This window comes from Caretta caretta, chromosome 3 (genome assembly GCF_965140235.1).
Source record: "Caretta caretta isolate rCarCar2 chromosome 3, rCarCar1.hap1, whole genome shotgun sequence".
NCBI classification, from domain to species: domain Eukaryota; kingdom Metazoa; phylum Chordata; order Testudines; family Cheloniidae; genus Caretta; species Caretta caretta.
This window is the reverse complement of record NC_134208.1, coordinates 102,993,000-103,012,887: the sequence shown is the minus strand read 5'-3', so window position 1 is coordinate 103,012,887 and position 19,888 is coordinate 102,993,000. Positions and strand designations below refer to the sequence as shown.

The 19,888-nt window shown below is 39.1% G+C and overlaps 1 protein-coding gene across 8 annotated transcripts in view; it reads right to left on the bottom strand.

Annotated features, from left to right (window-relative positions):
• Positions 1–965: 965 nt before the first annotated feature.
• Positions 966–19,888, bottom strand: part of EYA4 (EYA transcriptional coactivator and phosphatase 4) — a 228,012-nt gene continuing 209,089 nt past the window's right edge. For 4 of the 8 annotated variants that reach the window (XM_048844512.2, XM_048844513.2, XM_075126754.1 and 1 more), the window contains 6 exons: positions 14,075–14,133; positions 13,810–13,970; positions 11,349–11,463; positions 8,912–9,033; positions 6,078–6,178; positions 966–4,307 (listed from right to left, as the gene is read on the bottom strand). In XM_048844512.2, coding sequence (XP_048700469.1) covers positions 4,227–4,307; positions 6,078–6,178; positions 8,912–9,033; positions 11,349–11,463; positions 13,810–13,970; positions 14,075–14,133 — 639 coding nt within the window. In that variant the 3' untranslated portion in view covers positions 966–4,226. Of the gene's footprint in view, positions 4,308–5,937; positions 6,039–6,077; positions 6,179–8,911; positions 9,034–11,348; positions 11,464–13,809; positions 13,971–14,074; positions 14,134–19,888 lie in introns of all 8 variants that reach the window. The other 4 variants (XM_048844511.2, XM_048844514.2, XM_048844515.2 and 1 more) reach the window with 1 other exon arrangement.

Sequence of the window (19,888 nt, the reverse complement as noted above, 5' to 3'; positions counted from 1 at the left end):
CCTAGGGTCAGGTCTTCAACTGGTGTAGCTCCACTAACAACTGACTTCAATAAAAGCAGATTTTTTATGGGCTGAGGATCTGGCCCTTGTCACTTCTAGACACCAAAGAGAAGACTGGTTTATAAGGAGACTTAGGTCTTCACCCTGCAAAAACGTAAGTATGTTCATGACTTTGACGTCAATGGGACTGGTTCACCTGCATAAAGTTATGCATATGTTTAATTCTTTGCAGGATCGGGGCCTTATGGCATGGTCAGTCCTTAATAAATTATATCCCTGCACCCACTTCCCATTAGAAAACATCTGTCATTGCTGTTCCCTTGCTTCATGCAGGAGCCTGAGTGAGCAATTAAGTACCAATGACAATCTATAAATCAAATGATGGGAAACTGCTACAGAGTGACTCCTTCCTCAAGCTCAGGATCACTACTTCTGAGCTACAGGGGGCCACAAAGCAATAACTACAAAGATACTGCCATAATGGGAACTCACATGAGGAGGGCTGAGCTGTTGACCAGATTACCTGTTAATTTTCAGTAGTTCAAACTGTCTCCGGTGTAAAACAACCTAAATTTTGATGCATTTGCATGTAGAAAAGACACCAGCATAAAAACAAAAAGAAAAGGAGTACTTGTGGCACCTTAGAGACTAACCAATTTATTTGAGCATGAGCTTTCATGAGCTACACTGTAGCTCACGAAAGCTCATGCTCAAATAAATTGGTTAGTCTCTAAGGTGCCACAAGTACTCCTTTTTCTTTTTGCGAATACAGACTAACACGGCTGCTACTCTGAAACCAGCATAAAAACGTTACAGGTAATAAATAAATGAATCAGGAATTCATATTAAGAAAACGGCTAAGACGTAGTGACTTGAGATCCTGCCCTTAGAAGAGACTACTGTGCAATGAGGTTTCAAACACAAAACTAGAAATCTTGCAGGGCAGTATAGTGCAGAAAATGACAACAGTTCCAAATGTATTTATTGAGAAGTAGTAAAGATGTACATATATTTTACAAGCTTTTAATATTAATTTACATTTTCTTAAATTATGTAGGCCCAAATAAACTAGAACTTGCTAATACATGACAGAGACACTTGGCTTCAATTAAATTTCCAAAATGCTGCTATTCCTGGGAGTCATAACGCAATTTTGGCTCATGTCACTAAAAAGTTCCTCTTTGGAGATACTAAATCCCATATTCAAGCATGTGCTTGGTATAAGGTAGAGCTGGCTCCTGAACTAAAACCCTGGAGTTTGGATCCAAATTCACCGCTAACACATAGTCTTCCTGGCAAGACTACATTCAAATTTGGGATTTGGATTTCAACTCTCTCTTCCTCCCCCCCGCCCCCAAATGTTCAGGTGTGTTTGGATCCAGGATTTTGATATGGGCAGATCTCCTGTGTCAGGGGTTAGACTGGAACATGCTTTTGCGCCTGTTTTTGGCGCATATATTGCTGCTTATACTGGACACTCATAATTCTGGGAGTCAGCCATCACCTATATCTTTGTGCACAACCAACAAATGTTTTTAAGACAGCTTTGCTTCTAGATTTCACTTTACTTTTTCATATTTAACTGTACGAGCTTACCCCTTATCATATTTAAGATATTGCTTACTCTGTGATTGAAATTGCACTGTATTTATATCTTGCAAGTGCAGTATTAAAAGTGCCTAATGTTCAAGTACTGTACTCACTTTAGATTGCTACAGTAACGGCAAAAGGCACAATAGTCTATATTTTAATTGCACACAGTATTTGCAAATATAACATTGTATTCATTTTGGGGGTAGGGGTTGAAGGGAGGCAGTTATTATTGTATTATATACATTGAATTAAAATGCACTCAAAGCTTACTTTAGGTCCAACCATACCTATTTGGAACTGTCCAATTTGAGTAAAATACCTGCCTTGGTTATTCATGCCTGTAGTTCTCATGCAGGCAGCCTTATCAAAGTATCTGCTATGAGACTGTATTTAAAGATACCACATGTGTTACTTTTTCCTTAAGTAAAGTATATCTGCATCTGGATTTCTGGAAAGAGCTTTGGTATATTGTGTATGTGTGAAGTGTAAAGGGTTTAGGGCTAAACCCTAAAGTGGTGAGGCGCTGTAAGATTTTGTGAATTATGTATTACTATTATTATTATTAATGGTATGAAGCTAATGCATAGAGGTTCCAATATTATCATGGCTTCATTGTGCTAGATGCTGTAAAAAACATACCAAAACTTTATCCTCTGAGCCATACCCTGCCATCGGTTCACATGCATAACTCCCATGAAGTTGTGATTTTTTTTTTTTAAATAGATGGCAGGCTGTGGACTACATATTACTAGAGCTGCCACGTTCCTTTTCAAAGCAAATGTTAAAATCATTTTGAAGACTAATGTCCTTCAGTATATTTAAAATCTCTTCACTTAAAAAAAACTTCCACTGCAATAAAAAATGAAAACTTAAAATATTAACCTTTTTACATCAGTTTATTTTTAGGCCAAATTTGATCAGGTACCATACTGTAAATAATTCACAGCCCTAGGACTCTTTCAAGGGAGGGGAAAAAGGAATCCCACCCCCACAAATTTCTCCTGTAAAGTGGAGGCATATAATAATTGAATATGTGGCAAGACCAGTGTGAGGGCTGCACATTTTAAACTTGAGGCAGTAGCATACCCGTCTGTTGTCTGAATGACTTGTGTACAAAATTCCAAGGGAGGCAAAGGGAGGCAAAGGAATTCCTTTTGACTGAGTTAGTTATAAAGGAGTTTTGCCATTGACTTCAGTGGGGCCAGGATTTCACCCAAACACCTGACTTTGACATGGTCAATGTAGTTTAAATAAGCAACAAGTATTTTCCCTATGAATAGAAGAGAAATAAGTTGGTTTCACAGCAAAGAACGGGAGTATCATTGAGTACTGTCCTTACATAGACGTCCTTTGCATTTCACATCCTATCATGACAAGTTCACTCACAGTTGGAACAAGTGGGTACACATGTTAGTATCAAGGAAGAGCAATTTCCATCCTCCACAATAAACTACAGTCATTAACACTTCCACTTGCTTCATGACACTGAAATCAGATGTGAGGTGGTAGGACTAGTGTGGAATATGATCCTCCAGGCCTTTCCTAACCCGGGAAAGAGGGAAATGGAAGAGACTTAATTTGGTTTTCTGTAAATGGCAGGTGCGCTCTGCATGTTTTTTCCGGTATCCTGTAAGTAACTAATGAATATGGCTCTTAGTTTTCTCATGTGAGAATGAAGAAAGGATGTTCAAGATGTTAATGTGTAGATGTTCAAGATGTAATTGCTTTAGCTTTGAAGGTAACGGTCCCCAATATCATTTCAGCCTCCCAAAAGCCTCTTAACTTGCCTCAGTGGAACTATTCAGAAACCAAATAAAAACCACAAACTTTCCTTTATTTTTTTCTTACTAAAACAAACGCTTTTGGTGCAGCCCTGCTTTTTGATTACTTGAATTTGAAATTTGGTCATGTCAAAAAAATTTCACAATTTTTTTTTCTTGTTTATCTACATAGTTTTTAACCAAAATTACATTGTAACACACAAACACGGTCTTGTCTTTAAGGCACAACACATCATTATGCACATTCTGTTTGCCAAACTTAGAAAAGAGACAATATTATATAACCCTTCCCCACCCCCTCCCCCAAAAAAGAAAAATTGCATCCACTTCCAAAAATCAGCTGCTAATAAAATCACAGTAAATTATTTTCATCAATAATTTACACAAATTACAGATCTAGACAGGATTGTCATTATACAGTCTGAGTGCATTCCAATTCAGATTTTCTGGGTTAGGTAGGCTAAAGTCTGGTTCAAACCTCAGTGCTGAGAATATACCCCATATTGAGGAATGTTGTTGACCACCACCGTGTCGGTCAGAAAACGCATGTTGGTGCTTTGCCATCATGAGTCCTTTGTTCGCTCCCATTAGGGCTGATTTGGTGTGTATCAGCAACCTCCATAGTTTTTATTCGTTAAAAATGTTGCATATATAAGACCATAGAGCTTCCTTATGTAGCGCTAACATTTTAACTCCATTCAGCAATCTGAATTCTTCATTGTGGAATTTTCATTCCAAATATTTCTTCCCTTCTTAAGACAATTCATATGTGTTAAGCCAGAGGCATCGAATCACACATAAAAATTCAGTGTACTTGAAATATAAAAAAGGATCGCCAACTATAGAACACAGTTACAAATACTCTAGTTCCAGTGCTTGATGTAGAGCCAAGAGGTCCGAGTGACTTGATATCCTCCAGAAAGGCATGTTGTGCTACATTTGTTAGGGGGAAAAAGTGAGGGGAAAATGAACACCTTGTCAACAGCAGAAGGTGCACAGCAAATAAATACAGTTAAACTCGCAACAATACATTTGTAATGTTATGGTTGCAGCCTGATGTTTGTTAGTAAAATACCGACAAAAATCAGACCGAAATAGATCTGAGCTTAATTCTTATACTAGGAGGAGCTAATCTGATAGTTGGTTTCACTATTCACACTGGAAATAGCCCAAAACTCACTGAATGCAACTCCCTTCCTTTGGCTAGGGGACATTGCTCATTTCTACTATGGAATGTTTTAGAAAAAGGATGATCACAATTTATTTATTAAAAAAGTTCAATAACCCCATTTAAAGGGTTATAGGACAGTCCTGAAGGAAAGGCTCATATGTAACATTTTGCAACAGAAACAAGTATTTTTTGTTTTTGCTTTTTTCCCCCCAGCTGGGGGAAAACTCTTCTAGAGAGAAACTTTCAAAACACTAGTTTAAATAAAGATGACCGATACTGCAGAAAGCATCAATGTCTGCTGGTAGATGCAGTATAGTGAATTACAGATCTACCTATGCCAGTTCACTCTTCGAAGGCTGCTGCTAGACACTCTACTAGCTCCCTGGAACTACGCTCTTTCTTTTGCTCAGTTCAGATCTATTTGTAAACTGCTGTGTTCATCTATTCCTCTGAAAACCATATCTATTCATGCAAGTACAGCTACAGTTAGAGAGAAGCATGCCAACTGGAAACTGCCGAAACCAACCACCTGTGTTCAGCACAGACCCATCACCAATACTGCACCTCTATAAGCAACCATTTGGAATGAGCATTTTGATTTTGTTTCCATTACAGTGTAAATGTCAAAACAACACACTGGACCCATCAAAATGCTAGAAAGATTTAAGTTTTGCTATCCATAGTGCTAATTCTTGGTGTTTCTGGTCATAACTCAGGAGGCAAAGAGTACAACATTCAGAGTACAGCTTTTCTACGTTACTGGGAGTTACAGGGGAATGCATTTGACTTCTGAAAGATTTCCTACTTGTTCTGTTTTCAAATATTGACAATTTAATTGCTTATACATCATACTTAAATTTTTACTTTGAGAAAACTGAAAATAAACTGTTTTTTACTTTGAAGAAACTATTTGTACATGTGTGTCCTCCTTTTGCAGAAGTATTTCTTGAAACAAACTAGGTTTTAAAATCAATCATGTTTCCCCATGTATATTCTAATAACGTTTGTTTTTCTTCATGATAGTAGAACTTTGGCACAATACTTTTTGCTGGTTTTCTGCATTCTCTCCAATAGCTCTGACTAATTTCCCCGTGTTGTTTTAACCCAAACCCCTCTTGCTTTATTACTACTTGTTAGGTTTCATTTGCTTTGTTCTCCCCATTAACATTCATTTAATTTTGTGGGGTACATTTCTTACCCAGATTGTCATAGAGCAAATGCTAGAATCCAAATGGTTTATTTTAATGTAAGTGTAGGCCTTATCATGCTCTTGGTGCCTCTGAATATTTAACTTATTTGCCAATCTGCCATTGTGCAACACTAGCGGAAATGAAACAGTTACTAATGCAAGCCTTTCTATAGATCACACCAACATTTCATGAGACAGGTTACCTTTTTTGCTGCCTGTTCTTCTTCTACACCATCCCCAATTACAACATATACTACTTTTCTGCCAAACCTTTGCATTATTCGTTCAAAGCAACTTTCTTTTCCTGGAAGATAAATGAGATAAGAGTTCAGAGTGAAGTTACCTGGTTAGCTGCATGCTCCTCATCTCGTCCATCTCCAATCACAACATAAGTTATGTTAGTGCCAAATCTGGACACTATACGCTCAAAACAGCTTTCTTTGCCTGAAAAACAATGCACTACTTATTCAAGCCATCATGTGAGTTATCCTGAAGCTTTACAAAGAGTTAAGTGAATCCTATCAAAAAGTGTGCTTTTTTTCATAACTCCCAGCTTTTGGCTTGTTTCACAGATACAACCAGCAAAAAAGCAGTTGTTGAATTCCTTTGGTCAGACTAAGCAGATTTATCTGATATTAGGTACAGATCTTGGCCGTAACAGGAGGATGGTATTACCACCATTGTAAAAACATAAAATTGAATTTCAATACTTGCAGATTTTAATTTTTTCCCCTAAGGACAGTAGCAGTTTCATTTAAAATGTATTTACTGAAAGGGAAAGAGCTGTCATTATGGGACAATGGGCACTCAAAGCTAGGGGGAAGAATGAAATGAAACAAAGTTGCTGAGAAGATGCCCCTGAAACATGTGCCATTTTGCAAGACTGTGGATTAGGTGGGCTCAGCCAGTGACAAGAAAGGAGGTTTATGATTAGGAAAACACTGTGCTTTGGAACTGCTGAATGAGGACCAGATTGTAGTGAGTTTAAGGGCCACCTCCAATTACAGATGCTATGCTCAGAGTGCAGGGACCACTCCTTTTGTACAACCCCAGCGGCCTAACCCACCTGAAAGGATGTGGGGAGAGGGGAGGGATGTAGTACTGGGCAAAATTCCGCTGCATGTCAGGCAAGAGTTCTACTTTCCTGCGGCAGATGGTGCTACTCTGAATATCACTCCTTGCTGTAGTCTGAATGCAATTTGCACACTAGTTAAAATGTGCAGGTTGCCATAAATGAGATCCATTAAATTGGCAGTTTAATGTAATTTAGGCTATTTGCTATACTTAATTCTTTGAGAAAGTTTTAAATGATTTCATGCATCCCCTCATTATGGAATGATGTAGCTAATTAAAAATATCAGTTTTTCTTTGTGCTGCTGAAAGGCACATTTAAAAAATGTTGTTCTAAAAACAAATATATTCATGACACTTTGCCAATGAAATCTGATTGATTGATAAATTCAATCTTCATATTTTTTAGTTAAAATTTGGAATGGATGAATTGTCAGATATGAACTCTTCCAAATTATTAGCTATTTGGAAATCACCATTCTGGTGACCTTTAATGTTCAGATGCAAGTTCTTCTGAAACCATCAGAAGTCAAAAGTGAGGCCATATCATATTCGACAGGAAATTCTCCCTAGATTTTCAGTAGAAACTTGGGTTGTCCTATGACCTAAATGTCACAATCATTTTAAGAATTTTTAATACAACCTTTCATCAGGTGGAAACCTTCACTCTTTCCTCATATTTTATAATCACTCTGCATGCACCTCAATTTGCATTTTCAAAGGAGTCTTAGATGTACCTTTGAAAATCCAAGACTAAATTTTATTTTGTAGATTTCAAGAGTATAATTTGTCACTGTATAATACAAGAAGTTAATTAGAAGTTACTTAACAGACTTGAAGGGAATTGGATGCCTGAAATTGCTGTGTATGAAATGAAGATCTTAGTTTATAATAGAAATTAGCTGAGCCTCTCTTATAATGCTGACGAGGTAGCTGAATTTATAAAAATGCTGGTTCATAAAAAGCACTGGAATTACATAACGTACATCTAACATATAAAAGATGAAATTCAACAGGGAGAATGTAAGAGGGAAGACCCTCTTGTGGCAGGCCATGGCACAATAGGCATGCCTGCCTCAATGTCCCATTCCAAAGTCCCCAGTAACTCCTCTTCAGGTTCTCTTGCTATAATAAATATCCTGCTTGGGGCTGATTTATTATAAAACCTTGTGCAAATGGTCCAAAACCAAAGTCCCGAACATGTAGTCCATTTCTCACTCAAGTGCAAACAGTCATGAAAACTAAACTTATTGTATGATGAAACACATAACATACTGGCTTCTTCAACCTTGCTTGGACTTTTAGTCATCCCCTGTCCTTGTACCAGGACAGCCACCACAGCCCTCCCAACTGAGGTATAATCCTGCTCTTCCCAATAGGAACCCCCAGTGCAGCCTCTCCTCTGGCCCCCTCTCAGTTCCCCTGCATCCAGCACTAGAGATGTCAGCAGGCAAGCCCCTCCATTACTCCCCTATCTTCAGTCCTCTCTGCCTCGCAGCTCTGCCTGTATCCAGCAGGCTCCTCCTGCTCTCTGACCCAAGTTTTCTTGCTTGGGGAAGTCAGCCAACAAACCCCTCTAGGCGCTTTTCTTGCCTTCAGCTTTTCTCCCAGAAAACACCTTCTGCTTCTTTCTAGGAACTTCCCATAGTCCCTGGTAGCTCTCACCTGTCCCTGATTCCCACACAGGCTGCTCTGGTTCACCTCTCTCTCTCTCTCTCTCTCTCACTGGCTTTCTTTTCTGCTCTATACCCAGGTGCCCTCTTAATTGGCCAAATTGGAGCCTACTGATCAGGTGCACTAAAAGGTGCTCTAAAAGGGCCAGTGTCGCCCTGTGACAGAGTTATATATTTAGATGGTACATATTCTATATATAAATGTGACAAGTACTGGGATTAGAAGTACTCATAGCAAACATAGATCTTTAAATTTCTTAACAGTATTTAAACAGTCAATAAATCTTAAAAACTGAAGCAATGCACACTTTATTTTCTACCTAAACATTCATGCTATCAGAGAAGTGGCTTTGAATCCATCCGTAACTAATAAGAAAAAATATTTTCATATGATAAAGCAAATGCAGTCTTTGAGGACTAAAGACTTTCTTACCTATTTTGGTTGCACTGTAAATATTTTCAATAGGAAAAGCACCTCCTAAACTATACAACAGGACCTTTGCAAGTGCTGGGATGAGTTGGGTGGTTGTTACCAAAACGTTTACACAGTTACTCCTGAAGGGAGAGAAATAATTGTTCAACCTGCATAATGGTACATCATTCAAAAAAATTACACCGTTCCTATTTTGCTAAATAAAACTGGCCGCCGAGGATGGCATTCAGGGTTTCCTGACATTTAACCGTCAATCCAAATGCATTACCATCACTTAACCAGTGTTGAGAACAGTTTTATTAAAAAAATCTTATCCTTTGTCTGAAGATTTTTCTGTTTCAGGCAAGTGCGTAGGTCTGCAGTGCTGTGACAACTGGCTCCCTTTAAGATGTGTCAAAATAAATGCTCAAAAATTGAGACACCCCAAATCACTAGTCACTTTCAAAAACGTTGCCAAAACAGCACTCTCAAATTGGCAGTGACTGGTGACTAAGGAACAATCAGATGCAAAAGAGTTAGGAGGGGGAAAAATGACTTGTCATTCCTGCCTTAAGGGGAAGGACAGGGACAATAGAGAAATACATATTTTTCTCACCCAAGAATTGTAAATTAATGGTGGCCTCAAAACTGAACATCACCATCTTAATATTTCAAGTGTGGAAAGAGCAATCTTTCCAAGGGGAGGGGAGAGAAAAACCTAATCAGTGATGAAACTGGAAAGTTTTTAATGTCACTTCAGTCTGGCTTTGAGGAGTTCAGATGGCAGCAACTCTACAACCAGAAATGGAATTTAACACTATTACAAGGTTAGACAAGGAAGGGCTTGATCCCTAGTGTAGCCTACTGGTGTTAACAGGGGGCTAGGACCAGGAACTTGTGGGTTCTAATCCTGGCTCTTCTACAGGCTTAACATGGGACCTCTGGCAAGTGATGTAATCTCATTATGTCTCAGCTTCCTACTCAGTAAAATGGAGCTAATACCCATCTACCTCAGATACATTGTGAGGATTGATAAATGTACAGTACTCATGAAATACTTGACAATTATTTAAACATCTCTGACTGGTCTTTATGTAATCGGTAATAATTTTCCAACAAGCCATTATTGCTTAAATGACAATGCAGTTTTTGAATACTGTGTGGATGATAGTTTTAGAAATAAGTAGTATGGTGTCAAACACACATGCACAAATTATTTGTACTTCTATTTTTTTCTTTCTTTAGATACTGCTAAAAACAGTTTTCCAGTTTAGCTGCTGTTTATTAAAAAAACATGTAGATGTTTAAAATAGTTGTTCATTTTGTTCTTTTCCCTTAACACCAATTCATCTCTCACCCATGTTACTCTTGAAATGGAAGACAATGTAGCTCCATGTTGTTCCTTTCCGTGGTTTTGCACTTGCAGTACTGATTAGCTCAGAGGGAACGGGTACTGCTCTGGGAATATCATTGTTGGAGAACCAGCAATGAACCTTATTTTTATTTCTTAGGGGTGGGAATGCTGCGTTTTAATTACTTTGGTTAAACAGAGAGTTGCTCTAAAAAAACCTGCATATCCACTCAGGGCATGTTTATATTTCAATGTAAGTCCAGGGTTAATAGCACATGAGTTCGCAGATCCTGGATTTGTTAACCTAGGGCTTGAGCATCTACACTAATTTGTAACCCCAGATTAGGAACTGTTGAACCTTCAGTCCCAATCTGGGGCTCCAGTGTATACAACACATTGTGCAGCCTGAGTACAACCACCCATATCCCAGACTCCCTAGAGCCCACCCAAAATGTGGCTGCCTTAGCCTTTTGTTCATTGTGTAGTGTGTGAAAACTTGACTGTCTACAGAACAAAGAAAGTCAGCCTATGGGATGCTAAGGGTGGACTCCCAGAGCATGAATCCAATGGCTGTGTCTACACTGCAAGCAATAGGGCTTGAACCCTTGGTCCTGGCTTGGTCCTTCTTCCCCTATGGTGCCCTCAGACCCCGGGTCAGAGCAATTTGTGTGTTGGTGGAAGGGGGGTTAGGCATAAGCCCAAGTTTGAACCCTGGTCTCACACTGCAGTTTAGACATACCCCCAGAGTCATAATTATTATCTCTGCAGGAATGGACAGAGACCTTTGAGTTCTGGGCTTTTGTGCTCTAATGTTGTGCCGTGCTCGGGTACCACTACAGGCAGACACTATGCAGAAACACAAGATAGAGAGATTTTGAATTTAGAGGACATAATTTAAAGGTGAAGTCCATTTTAGGCTTACATTAACTGTAAGTGTCCCTTTAACGTACATCTAAAGAACTGAAATCTGTTAACTTAAGAGTTTCACCCCTCCACTTCACAGATTTACTATAGGGTTACTTATGAAGGCTATTCTGCTGTGGCACTTGTATTTTTAATATAAAATAAATTAATATTAATGTTCTTACAATATACACAAGTACATACCTAGTGCTAATAATTGATAATGATTTAAGTGCATTTGTCAACCAGGAGTCGGTCAGAGCTTCAATCTCTGCTCTTAACTGCAGCCACGCATCTCTTTTAGCAGGGCCAAGGAGACCTTATATATAAATGAGTAAGGAAAAACAAACAAATTAAACTGTGCTTTAGCTGGAACATGCAGATTTTGCAGTAATTTATTCTATTTTGAATTCTGCTTTTAAGGCTTGATAAAATTCATCCACTGAAGTCAATGGATAGACTCGCATTGACTTCAGTGATGACTGGATTGGGGTTTTACTTCTCCACACTGTAATGGGGATGTTTAAGATTCTAGGACTTAAATAATTTTGTCTGAAAGACACCTGAGCTCTCATTAATAACCAGCTTAGATACCCGGTTGTTTGAGGGTGTGTGTGTGTGTGTTTCTTCCCTACAGTACATTTTCTAGTACTTTCCCCAAAGCAATTAGACTACCACCACTTCTGTTGTAAGACTATCCACAGCCTAATAACCATACATCCTACCGAAATGCAGCCCCAATTATCTCTGCTAATGTTATCTCATTACTTCTAGTTATGGACCCTAAACAATTTCTATCCAACCTTGGTATCTGAAGCTGTTGCAGCCTTGAAGTATTTGTAGACTTTATGTCATCCTTCCTTTAATCATGTCTCACATAAACTATAAAAGCCTCCCTCCAACCTCTTTGTAGTCCCCTTAGATGTGAAGGGCAGAACACTTTTGACCATAACTTAGCCCAGTCAGGTTTTCTGTTTCTCTGTCAACAAGACCACAATGTGAGGAAATAATGTTACAAAAGTTGGAGGCAGCAGGATGCATGTATGAATTGGCCACAAAGGGTGGAATACATTAGATAATCAATAAAGCATAAACGATGTTTGTGGGGGGAAAAGAAAAATACATACAGAATACACTAGGTAGACGGACTCCACCCTCATACTGATACCTGCTATTACAACCATCCTGTTTACTTTAGATTCTTGCACAGTGGCTCAGTAACCCATTTTTGAAAATGGAATATAGCATCTTTAGAATTCTCGACACAGTAGGAGCTTTTGTATGAATGTCCAGTAAATCTGTAGGTCAGTTTGTTCCTGTATTTTTAATGTATAAAAATTCCATTTCATAATGGTAATATGACACTCCGGACAGGATAATTTCTTGGGATATCATTAACATCTCAGGTATCTTAAGCCACTTGGTCTTAAGCCATGCAACAGTCACCACCTACAAATGCTCTTACTGCTTCATTTTCCTGTAAGTAAATACTCTTCAATAATAAAAATGCGAAGATATATGTCAGTCCAGTTCTCAGTGAAATGTTTACTATGGTGACTAAAACTCCTTGTCCACATCGTCCTAATTCATTATTCCCATTTCTGACAGTGGGACTTGGTTCTAAAGCTGTGCCAACCCTACATATTTTAGTTCACAGGAGAGTTTTGAGTTTAGGTTCCTCTCTAAATGAGCCTCAAATGAAGTCAGTCTTGTTACAATAGTCGAGAGCTTCATTGGGACCCTCAGCATCACACAGGCCTGGGGTCTCCCACTCAGTCGTGTCTGGAACAGGGGAATGGAGAGAAGACCATGTCTTCTGGGGGTGGATGATTGATCTGGATCCCTCAGGGCTCTTCAGATTGGGGCTGGCTGGCCCTCTAAATCTTACAGGAGGGATCCTCTGGGTTCATTCAGCCTTCTTTTGCAACAGTAGAACTCAAAGACACTTTCAACACTGCTGCTATTACTGCCACTTGGATGCCCAAGAGTGTGAAGCCATCATCTTGTGAGAGATCAGACGTTGACTGTTAACTCGCAGGTGGGGGAGTCTGCTACAGAGTTTATGAAAGGGCACGGCAGCAGGACTAGAAGAGCTTTTTTGGCTTCAAAGCTGCAGCATGCAGTGGACTGACCTGGCTGGCTGCCAGTGGACTTCTTCAATGGGATTTGGAAGAGAGTGTGGCTACCACCCTGCCCACCAAAAGAGCAGAATGGGGGAACAGACCAGTCAGACTCGGCATGAAGGCACCAGCGGGGAGGAAGCAGAAGGACACCTGACCTTTCTCCTAAAAAATATTGTAGGTGGTTGGAACAGCCAGTAAGTCCGAGGGAATTGTGTCTGAAGGATGAAATTCTGGCCCCACTGAACTCAACTGGAATTTTGCCATTGACATCAATTGGGCCAGAATTTCACTCTGTGTGTGCTGCTATCACAATTCTCCAGGGTCTCCCTCTTCGTCCCCGAGAAGCAAAATTCTAGCCATCACTCTTAATGGCAGGGTACCTTGCACAACTCTGGACTGGTCGTTTATATTACATTTTAATAGCACTAATTCCACTGTGGAGTTTCCAAGGGTATAGTAAGGTAGCATTACTTAATTACCATAACCATACAGTAATGTCTTCAAATGTAACTTCATAATATTTCAACTTGTCCTAACCTTACCTCCTATGTTGTTCTTGTAAGTATTATACAATTCTTTTACTCTTCTGTAACGGAAAGCCAGCTTCCTCATCCAGTCAACCCCTCCTCTTACACCTGTTGGCAGACAAAGGTTTGCACTACTTGCAGCTGCATGGAAGCCATCAGTTGCAAAACTGTAGGTACTGCAAACACCCAAAATATATTAAAAATAAATACAATTTATTTCTGTAAAATGAACTTTTTTAATCTTGCAAAAAATAAAATTTTGAAAGAGAGTATATCTTACCTTAGGTCTTGCCCATTGTCATCAGAAGAAACATCATCTATATGAACTTGATCACATTCCTATTGAAAAATTAAAGTAAAAAGATAACTTGTTTTAAAGGTTCACGTATGTGTTAATACTTCCCAATATGTCTTTAGTACAGGCATTAATGAAACAACCTGTGTGTAGCATTGATTGTGCCAGAAGATGGCAGTGTCTACACACTCTATCATGATTAACTTTTCTTTCGAAACAAAAGAAATTTCAACTCCTCAGACACTATTCAAATTAAGAGTTAAAATGGAGTCGCCAAAGAAAGTTATAAGGTACTTCAATGTGATTTTAGACAGAATTTCTTTTAAAAAAACCCTCTCCTAGTCTCTCTCTGATGCGTTGGTAAGATGTGTGTTAACCCAGCATTTCAAAAATCAGTTCAGACCATTGTTCTCCATTCTATATAAAAGCTAGACAAATGTCAAAGATCTGTCATTTCTGTTAAGCCTCCAAAAGTCTGGATGCTTATCCAAGTCTTATCTGAACTTACCCAAACCTCTTTGGTTTGGAAACCTCACAAAATCAAGCTCTTGAGGGCTCCACTACTTCCTGGTTTCAGCTGGGCTGAAAAAAACCACAGAAACAGCCTGTCCTGTAGTATTTGACTATGTCCAGTCCCAGAAAAAAAACAGGAAGTATGGAACATAAAGAGAAAATGTATAATTTAAAAAGAACTTTTTCTTTATTCAGGCACTGTTTTTTTTAAGGTTTTTCCATTGTTCACAGTTACGGAGAAAAAGAGGTGAATGTGGGATCACAAGAAAATACTCTCAGTGAACGTGTACACAAGTGCTGCATGGATAGTTTTACATTTGTTTTCTGTACCACAGTTATAGTATATCATCTGAAGGACATGTATGGATTCACTAGTTTGGAGATTTTACCTGCACATATTTAAGTGATGCTGTCACAAGTGAAAATAATCACAATTTGTGAAGGTTTGGATTAAAGGATTATATTGAAAAACAGTCAAACTTTTTCTAATTTTTTAAAAAAGGTTGAGGGATGGTTTTGAAAACTGATTCACCCACTCTACTGCTTTAACTCGCACGTTAATAAAATCACTTAGGCTGAGCTATCCACTTACAGAACTGCATACCCTTAAATGACAAGCTCTCTCAGTCATCGTCAAACAAAATCACCAGTCCAGCTGTGCACTTTTTCGAAGTCTCAAAGCTCAGTCTAGTATAACTGCTAAGAAAATTTAAAATCTGAAGAAAGGAGAAGTTTCAGAATATACACATTGAAAATTTAGAATTTAAACCAGGAAGGCAGGACATCTAATTAGAGATGTAATTTTTAGAAATTTCATAAGAATTTTTTGTCCAACACTTTATTGCCTTTATAACAGTTAACACGATGATTTTTTCCCATGCAAAGTAAGCCTGTTAAAGTCAGATTAGACTTTAGAACCAATTTGTGGACAAAATGAGTGCAGACAACATAATTTTAATAGTTGTATTTATGATTTATCATTCTGTAATATACCCAAAAGAACTAGCAGCCAAATTCTATTTGTTTGGCTTAACCCAATCATGTAATTGCCATAGAAGTGTAAGAGCTCCTTGGGTTCAAGGATTGTTCTTTCCTTGGGGGTAATAAAATGCATTTTTCTCCCTCTAAATGAGACGGGATTATTGCAGGGTGCAGAATATTATAGAATATAAATGTGGACACTGGGGAAAAATAGTAGGTTTGCACAAACTGATGCTGGTAAAATAAAAAACAACCCACTCTAAACAGAACTTTTTTGGGCATTTTAAAAAGTTCAGGTAACCCACAACTTTGTTTATTTTTGTGTGGACCTCTGGACTTCCTGGTTCTGACAGGAACTAGCAAAACGCTATTGGAATTCAGAGCCTTAAACAAAGTTTTTCTATGAAAATGGGGGGAGGGCGAAGGGGGGGAAAGGAGTGTTTTCTTGCTCTCTTGCCCTCACTATTGTTTGTGCCTATGGAGAGGTGCCAGTGGTGGATATACCACACAGTTGATCTTGGGCATGCTAGAATCAGACTCCATATTGCATTGGAAAAGATTCTGATATCTTTACTCATGTTAAGCAGTCATCATACTCCAGAGCAACTCCGCTGATTTCAGTGGGATTGCTCAAAGAGTAACATATTAGTCAAGGGTGTAAAGGTATCTGACCCTGTGAGTTTGTGTGTGCTGAGGAAATGAGGGATACACAAAGTATGCACGAATAAAAAGGAGTGTGTATAGCTGAATGTTGTTTAACTGTTCAGCTATTTTATAACGAGTACTGGAGTTAGAGTACATTTTAGTACTACAAAATAGTTTTGTTTGGAATAGACCCAATAATTGGCACATAACCAACATCTAAAATTCCAGAGACTGACTTAATGAAATTATCAGCAAAATTGAATAAGAGTGGGTGGCAAAGGCTCAGGCTTTTTCTTCTCCTTTGAATTTTTGTCTTACAACTTGAAAGGCAGATCCAAATTCATCAATTTATGGGGAGGAAAGAAAGAGGGTCCAAGAGCATGCAGTTTTCTGACTTCCTTGCTGCTGGTCTCTGCAGGAGGGTTTTTCAGTTTCCATAGGATCGAAATACATGTGGTTTTCCAATTCCCCCTCCTCACTGAGTCTATGGCTCACCCTCTTAACCAATTGTTTCAGAGCTATGGGAGCATTGTTACTTGCTTCTTTCTTTGGTGCATTACTGAACACTCACAAAGGAGACCTTAGAGCAGACTCGTGCTCTTTCTATTCTATTGAAGTATTCCTTTCTTCTCGATTTTTAAAGTCACACTAGACCAAAGTATTTGTAAAATTTGGATAAACTTTCATACCAAAAATGTTCAAGTTCACCATAAAGCCAAGTCCAGAAATTTTGTACAGATTTTAGTCAGTTCCCTCCTGTTCCCAGGGGAAACAATGAGCATGTTGCACAACATTAGGAGATTGTAACTTGTTTATAGGAAAGATGGGATAGAAATGGGGGGGGGGGGGGAAGCTCTCTGTTAATTTGAATTTTAAGGTAAAATACCTTTCATAACCGCTACAGTACTGGCTACACTCAAGTCACAGTGGGTCACTGGCTGTGCAAGTTCAAAACTAAGAAAGATAAAATATATTTTCTATTACTGTGTGTGTACAGAATTAGTCCAGGTACAATAACTGACTTTTGTTTGCAGTAATATTTATTTAAATAACACCTCAATGCAGTTAATTACCTATAGGAATTTTTAGAGCTTGAAAATTTTACTGAAAGTGCAGAGCCTTCAAATTGTCCATAAAAATTATCCTCTTGGAATGGATAGTAATCTCATTATCCAGTAAAAACAGTGACTCACTGCACTGAAAACAAAAATGCTTTTATACTGCAGATATTCAGCACTACACATTTTCAGGATGTACAGAACCACCCATTTCATGTACATGCCTCAGTCTCTGTTAAAACTGGACTGAATTGCCTGCCAAGTTTTGAGGCTTATTTAAACTGCTACCTGAACTTTTCCCCTCTTTTATATGAAAGAAAAAATAGCATAGGTTGATTTTTTTTTCATTTCAACATGAGAAAGAAGTAAACTTATAGATTCTTCATACCTCATTACCCTTCTTACTCTCTAAACCAATATTACGTATGTATATTTCTTTAAACTGTATGAATTTGGGTTTCCCACAACTTATGATAAAACTACAATAAATAGCAATAGACTATTTTACTGCTGCACACATACAGGACCTAAGTCCCAATTACTATTATTAATATTTGTAGACACTGATTTTTGTGCATGTGTTTATGGTGATGGGGAAAGCACTAGAACTGAATTATTTTCTACCAAAATTTCTCAGTAATCCTTAGACTTAATATTTGTGTAGGACGATATATAATTTTATTCCTTACCTGTACAACAATCTTCTAATGAATGTAATTGCCACTAATCCAAACATTACTACTGGGCTGGCCCCACCCTCTAAGCAGTCTAAAATGGCTCTGCTGCAAGAATTTTCTAGAGCATGCAGCCACTGTATATAAGGCAAGGCTACCAACTAGGGTCCCAAATGATACTTTTCGAGCTACCTAAAATTTATACTTCAAGAATGAAACTGCTGGAGAAAAGTAAAACCCAGCCTCAAATAATAGCAGAAGCTTTACTGACTAGAACATTGGTTACTAGGTTCCAGAGGAATACCTCAATGCATGGGAACTTCTGGAAATTACAAGACAACAAATAGGGAGCAGATTTTGCAGGTGGTAATATCCAATAATCTGGTGTGGATTGCACTCTCAGCAAATTTGCGGATGATACTAAACTGGGAGGAGTGGTAGATACGCTGGAGGGGAGGGATAGGATACAGAAGGACCTAGACAAATTGGAGGATTGGGCCAAAAGAAATCTGATGAGGTTCAATAAGGATAAGTGCAGGGTCCTGCACTTAGGACGGAAGAACCCAATGCACAGCTACAGACTAGGGACCGAATGGCTAGGCAGCAGTTCTGCGGAAAAGGACCTAGGGGTGACAGTGGACGAGAAGCTGGATATGAGTCAGCAGTGTGCCCTTGTTGCCAAGAAGGCCAATGGCATTTTGGGATGTATAAGTAGGGGCATAGCGAGCAGATCGAGGGACGTGATCGTTCCCCTCTATTCGACATTGGTGAGGCCTCATCTGGAGTACTGTGTCCAGTTTTGGGCCCCACACTACAAGAAGGATGTGGATAAATTGGAGAGAGTCCAGCGAAGGGCAACAAAAATGATTAGGGGTCTAGAACACATGAGTTATGAGGAGAGGCTGAGGGAGCTGGGATTGTTTAGCCTGCAGAAGAGAAGAATGAGGGGGGATTTGATAGCTGCTTTCAACTACCTGAAAGGGGGTTCCAAAGAGGATGGCTCTAGACTGTTCTCAATGGTAGCAGATGACAGAACGAGGAGTAATGGTCTCAAGTTGCAGTGGGGGAGGTTTAGATTGGATATTAGGAAAAACTTTTTCACTAAGAGGGTGGTGAAACACTGGAATGCGTTACCTAGGGAGGTGGTGGAATCTCCTTCCTTAGAGGTTTTTAAGGTCAGGCTTGACAAAGCCCTGGCTGGGATGATTTAACTGGGAATTGGTCCTGCTTCAAGCAGGGGGTTGGACTAGATGACCTTCTGGGGTCCCTTCCAACCCTGATATTCTATGATTCTATGTTATTACTAGCAGTTGACAAGTAGTGGCTGCATCAAACGAGAGGGAAAAGGACAAAGAAGGTTAAGAAGAGAACATCTTGGAGGACCTGGTGACTAAAGGTAGCATCACAAGTAGATGGGCACGTAATCCACACATTGGTCACCTCCAGACTATATTACTATCATGCGCTATATTTGGAGATGAAGATGACAGGAATAAAGCAGCTCCAGCTCATGCATAACATGGTGGCTCAGCTCTTCATCTGATGAGAGAACTAGTGCTCTGCCCCTCCACTACTTCCCATTTCACTACCTCTAATGCCAATTGAAGGCCTTGGTCTTGATGTTTAAGATCATCAACAACTCAGGACCCAGTTATATCTGAGAACGTCTCCCCATCCGAGACAGATGTACTCTTCTTGGCCAATGCTGCCCAGGGCATAAAACCTAGGACACAAAGCATGTTGAGAGTCAGAGATGTTGGACAGCGGAGCTTGTGGAAGGAATGACTAAAGGAGACTGGTCTAAACCAAGAGTGACTGATTTTAGAACATCCTGCATAACCCAATGTATCCAACCACAACTGTACTCAACTCAAGAGGGAAGGGGAAAAGAAAGGGTGGGGAGAGAATAAAACAGAACCCTAGTAGAG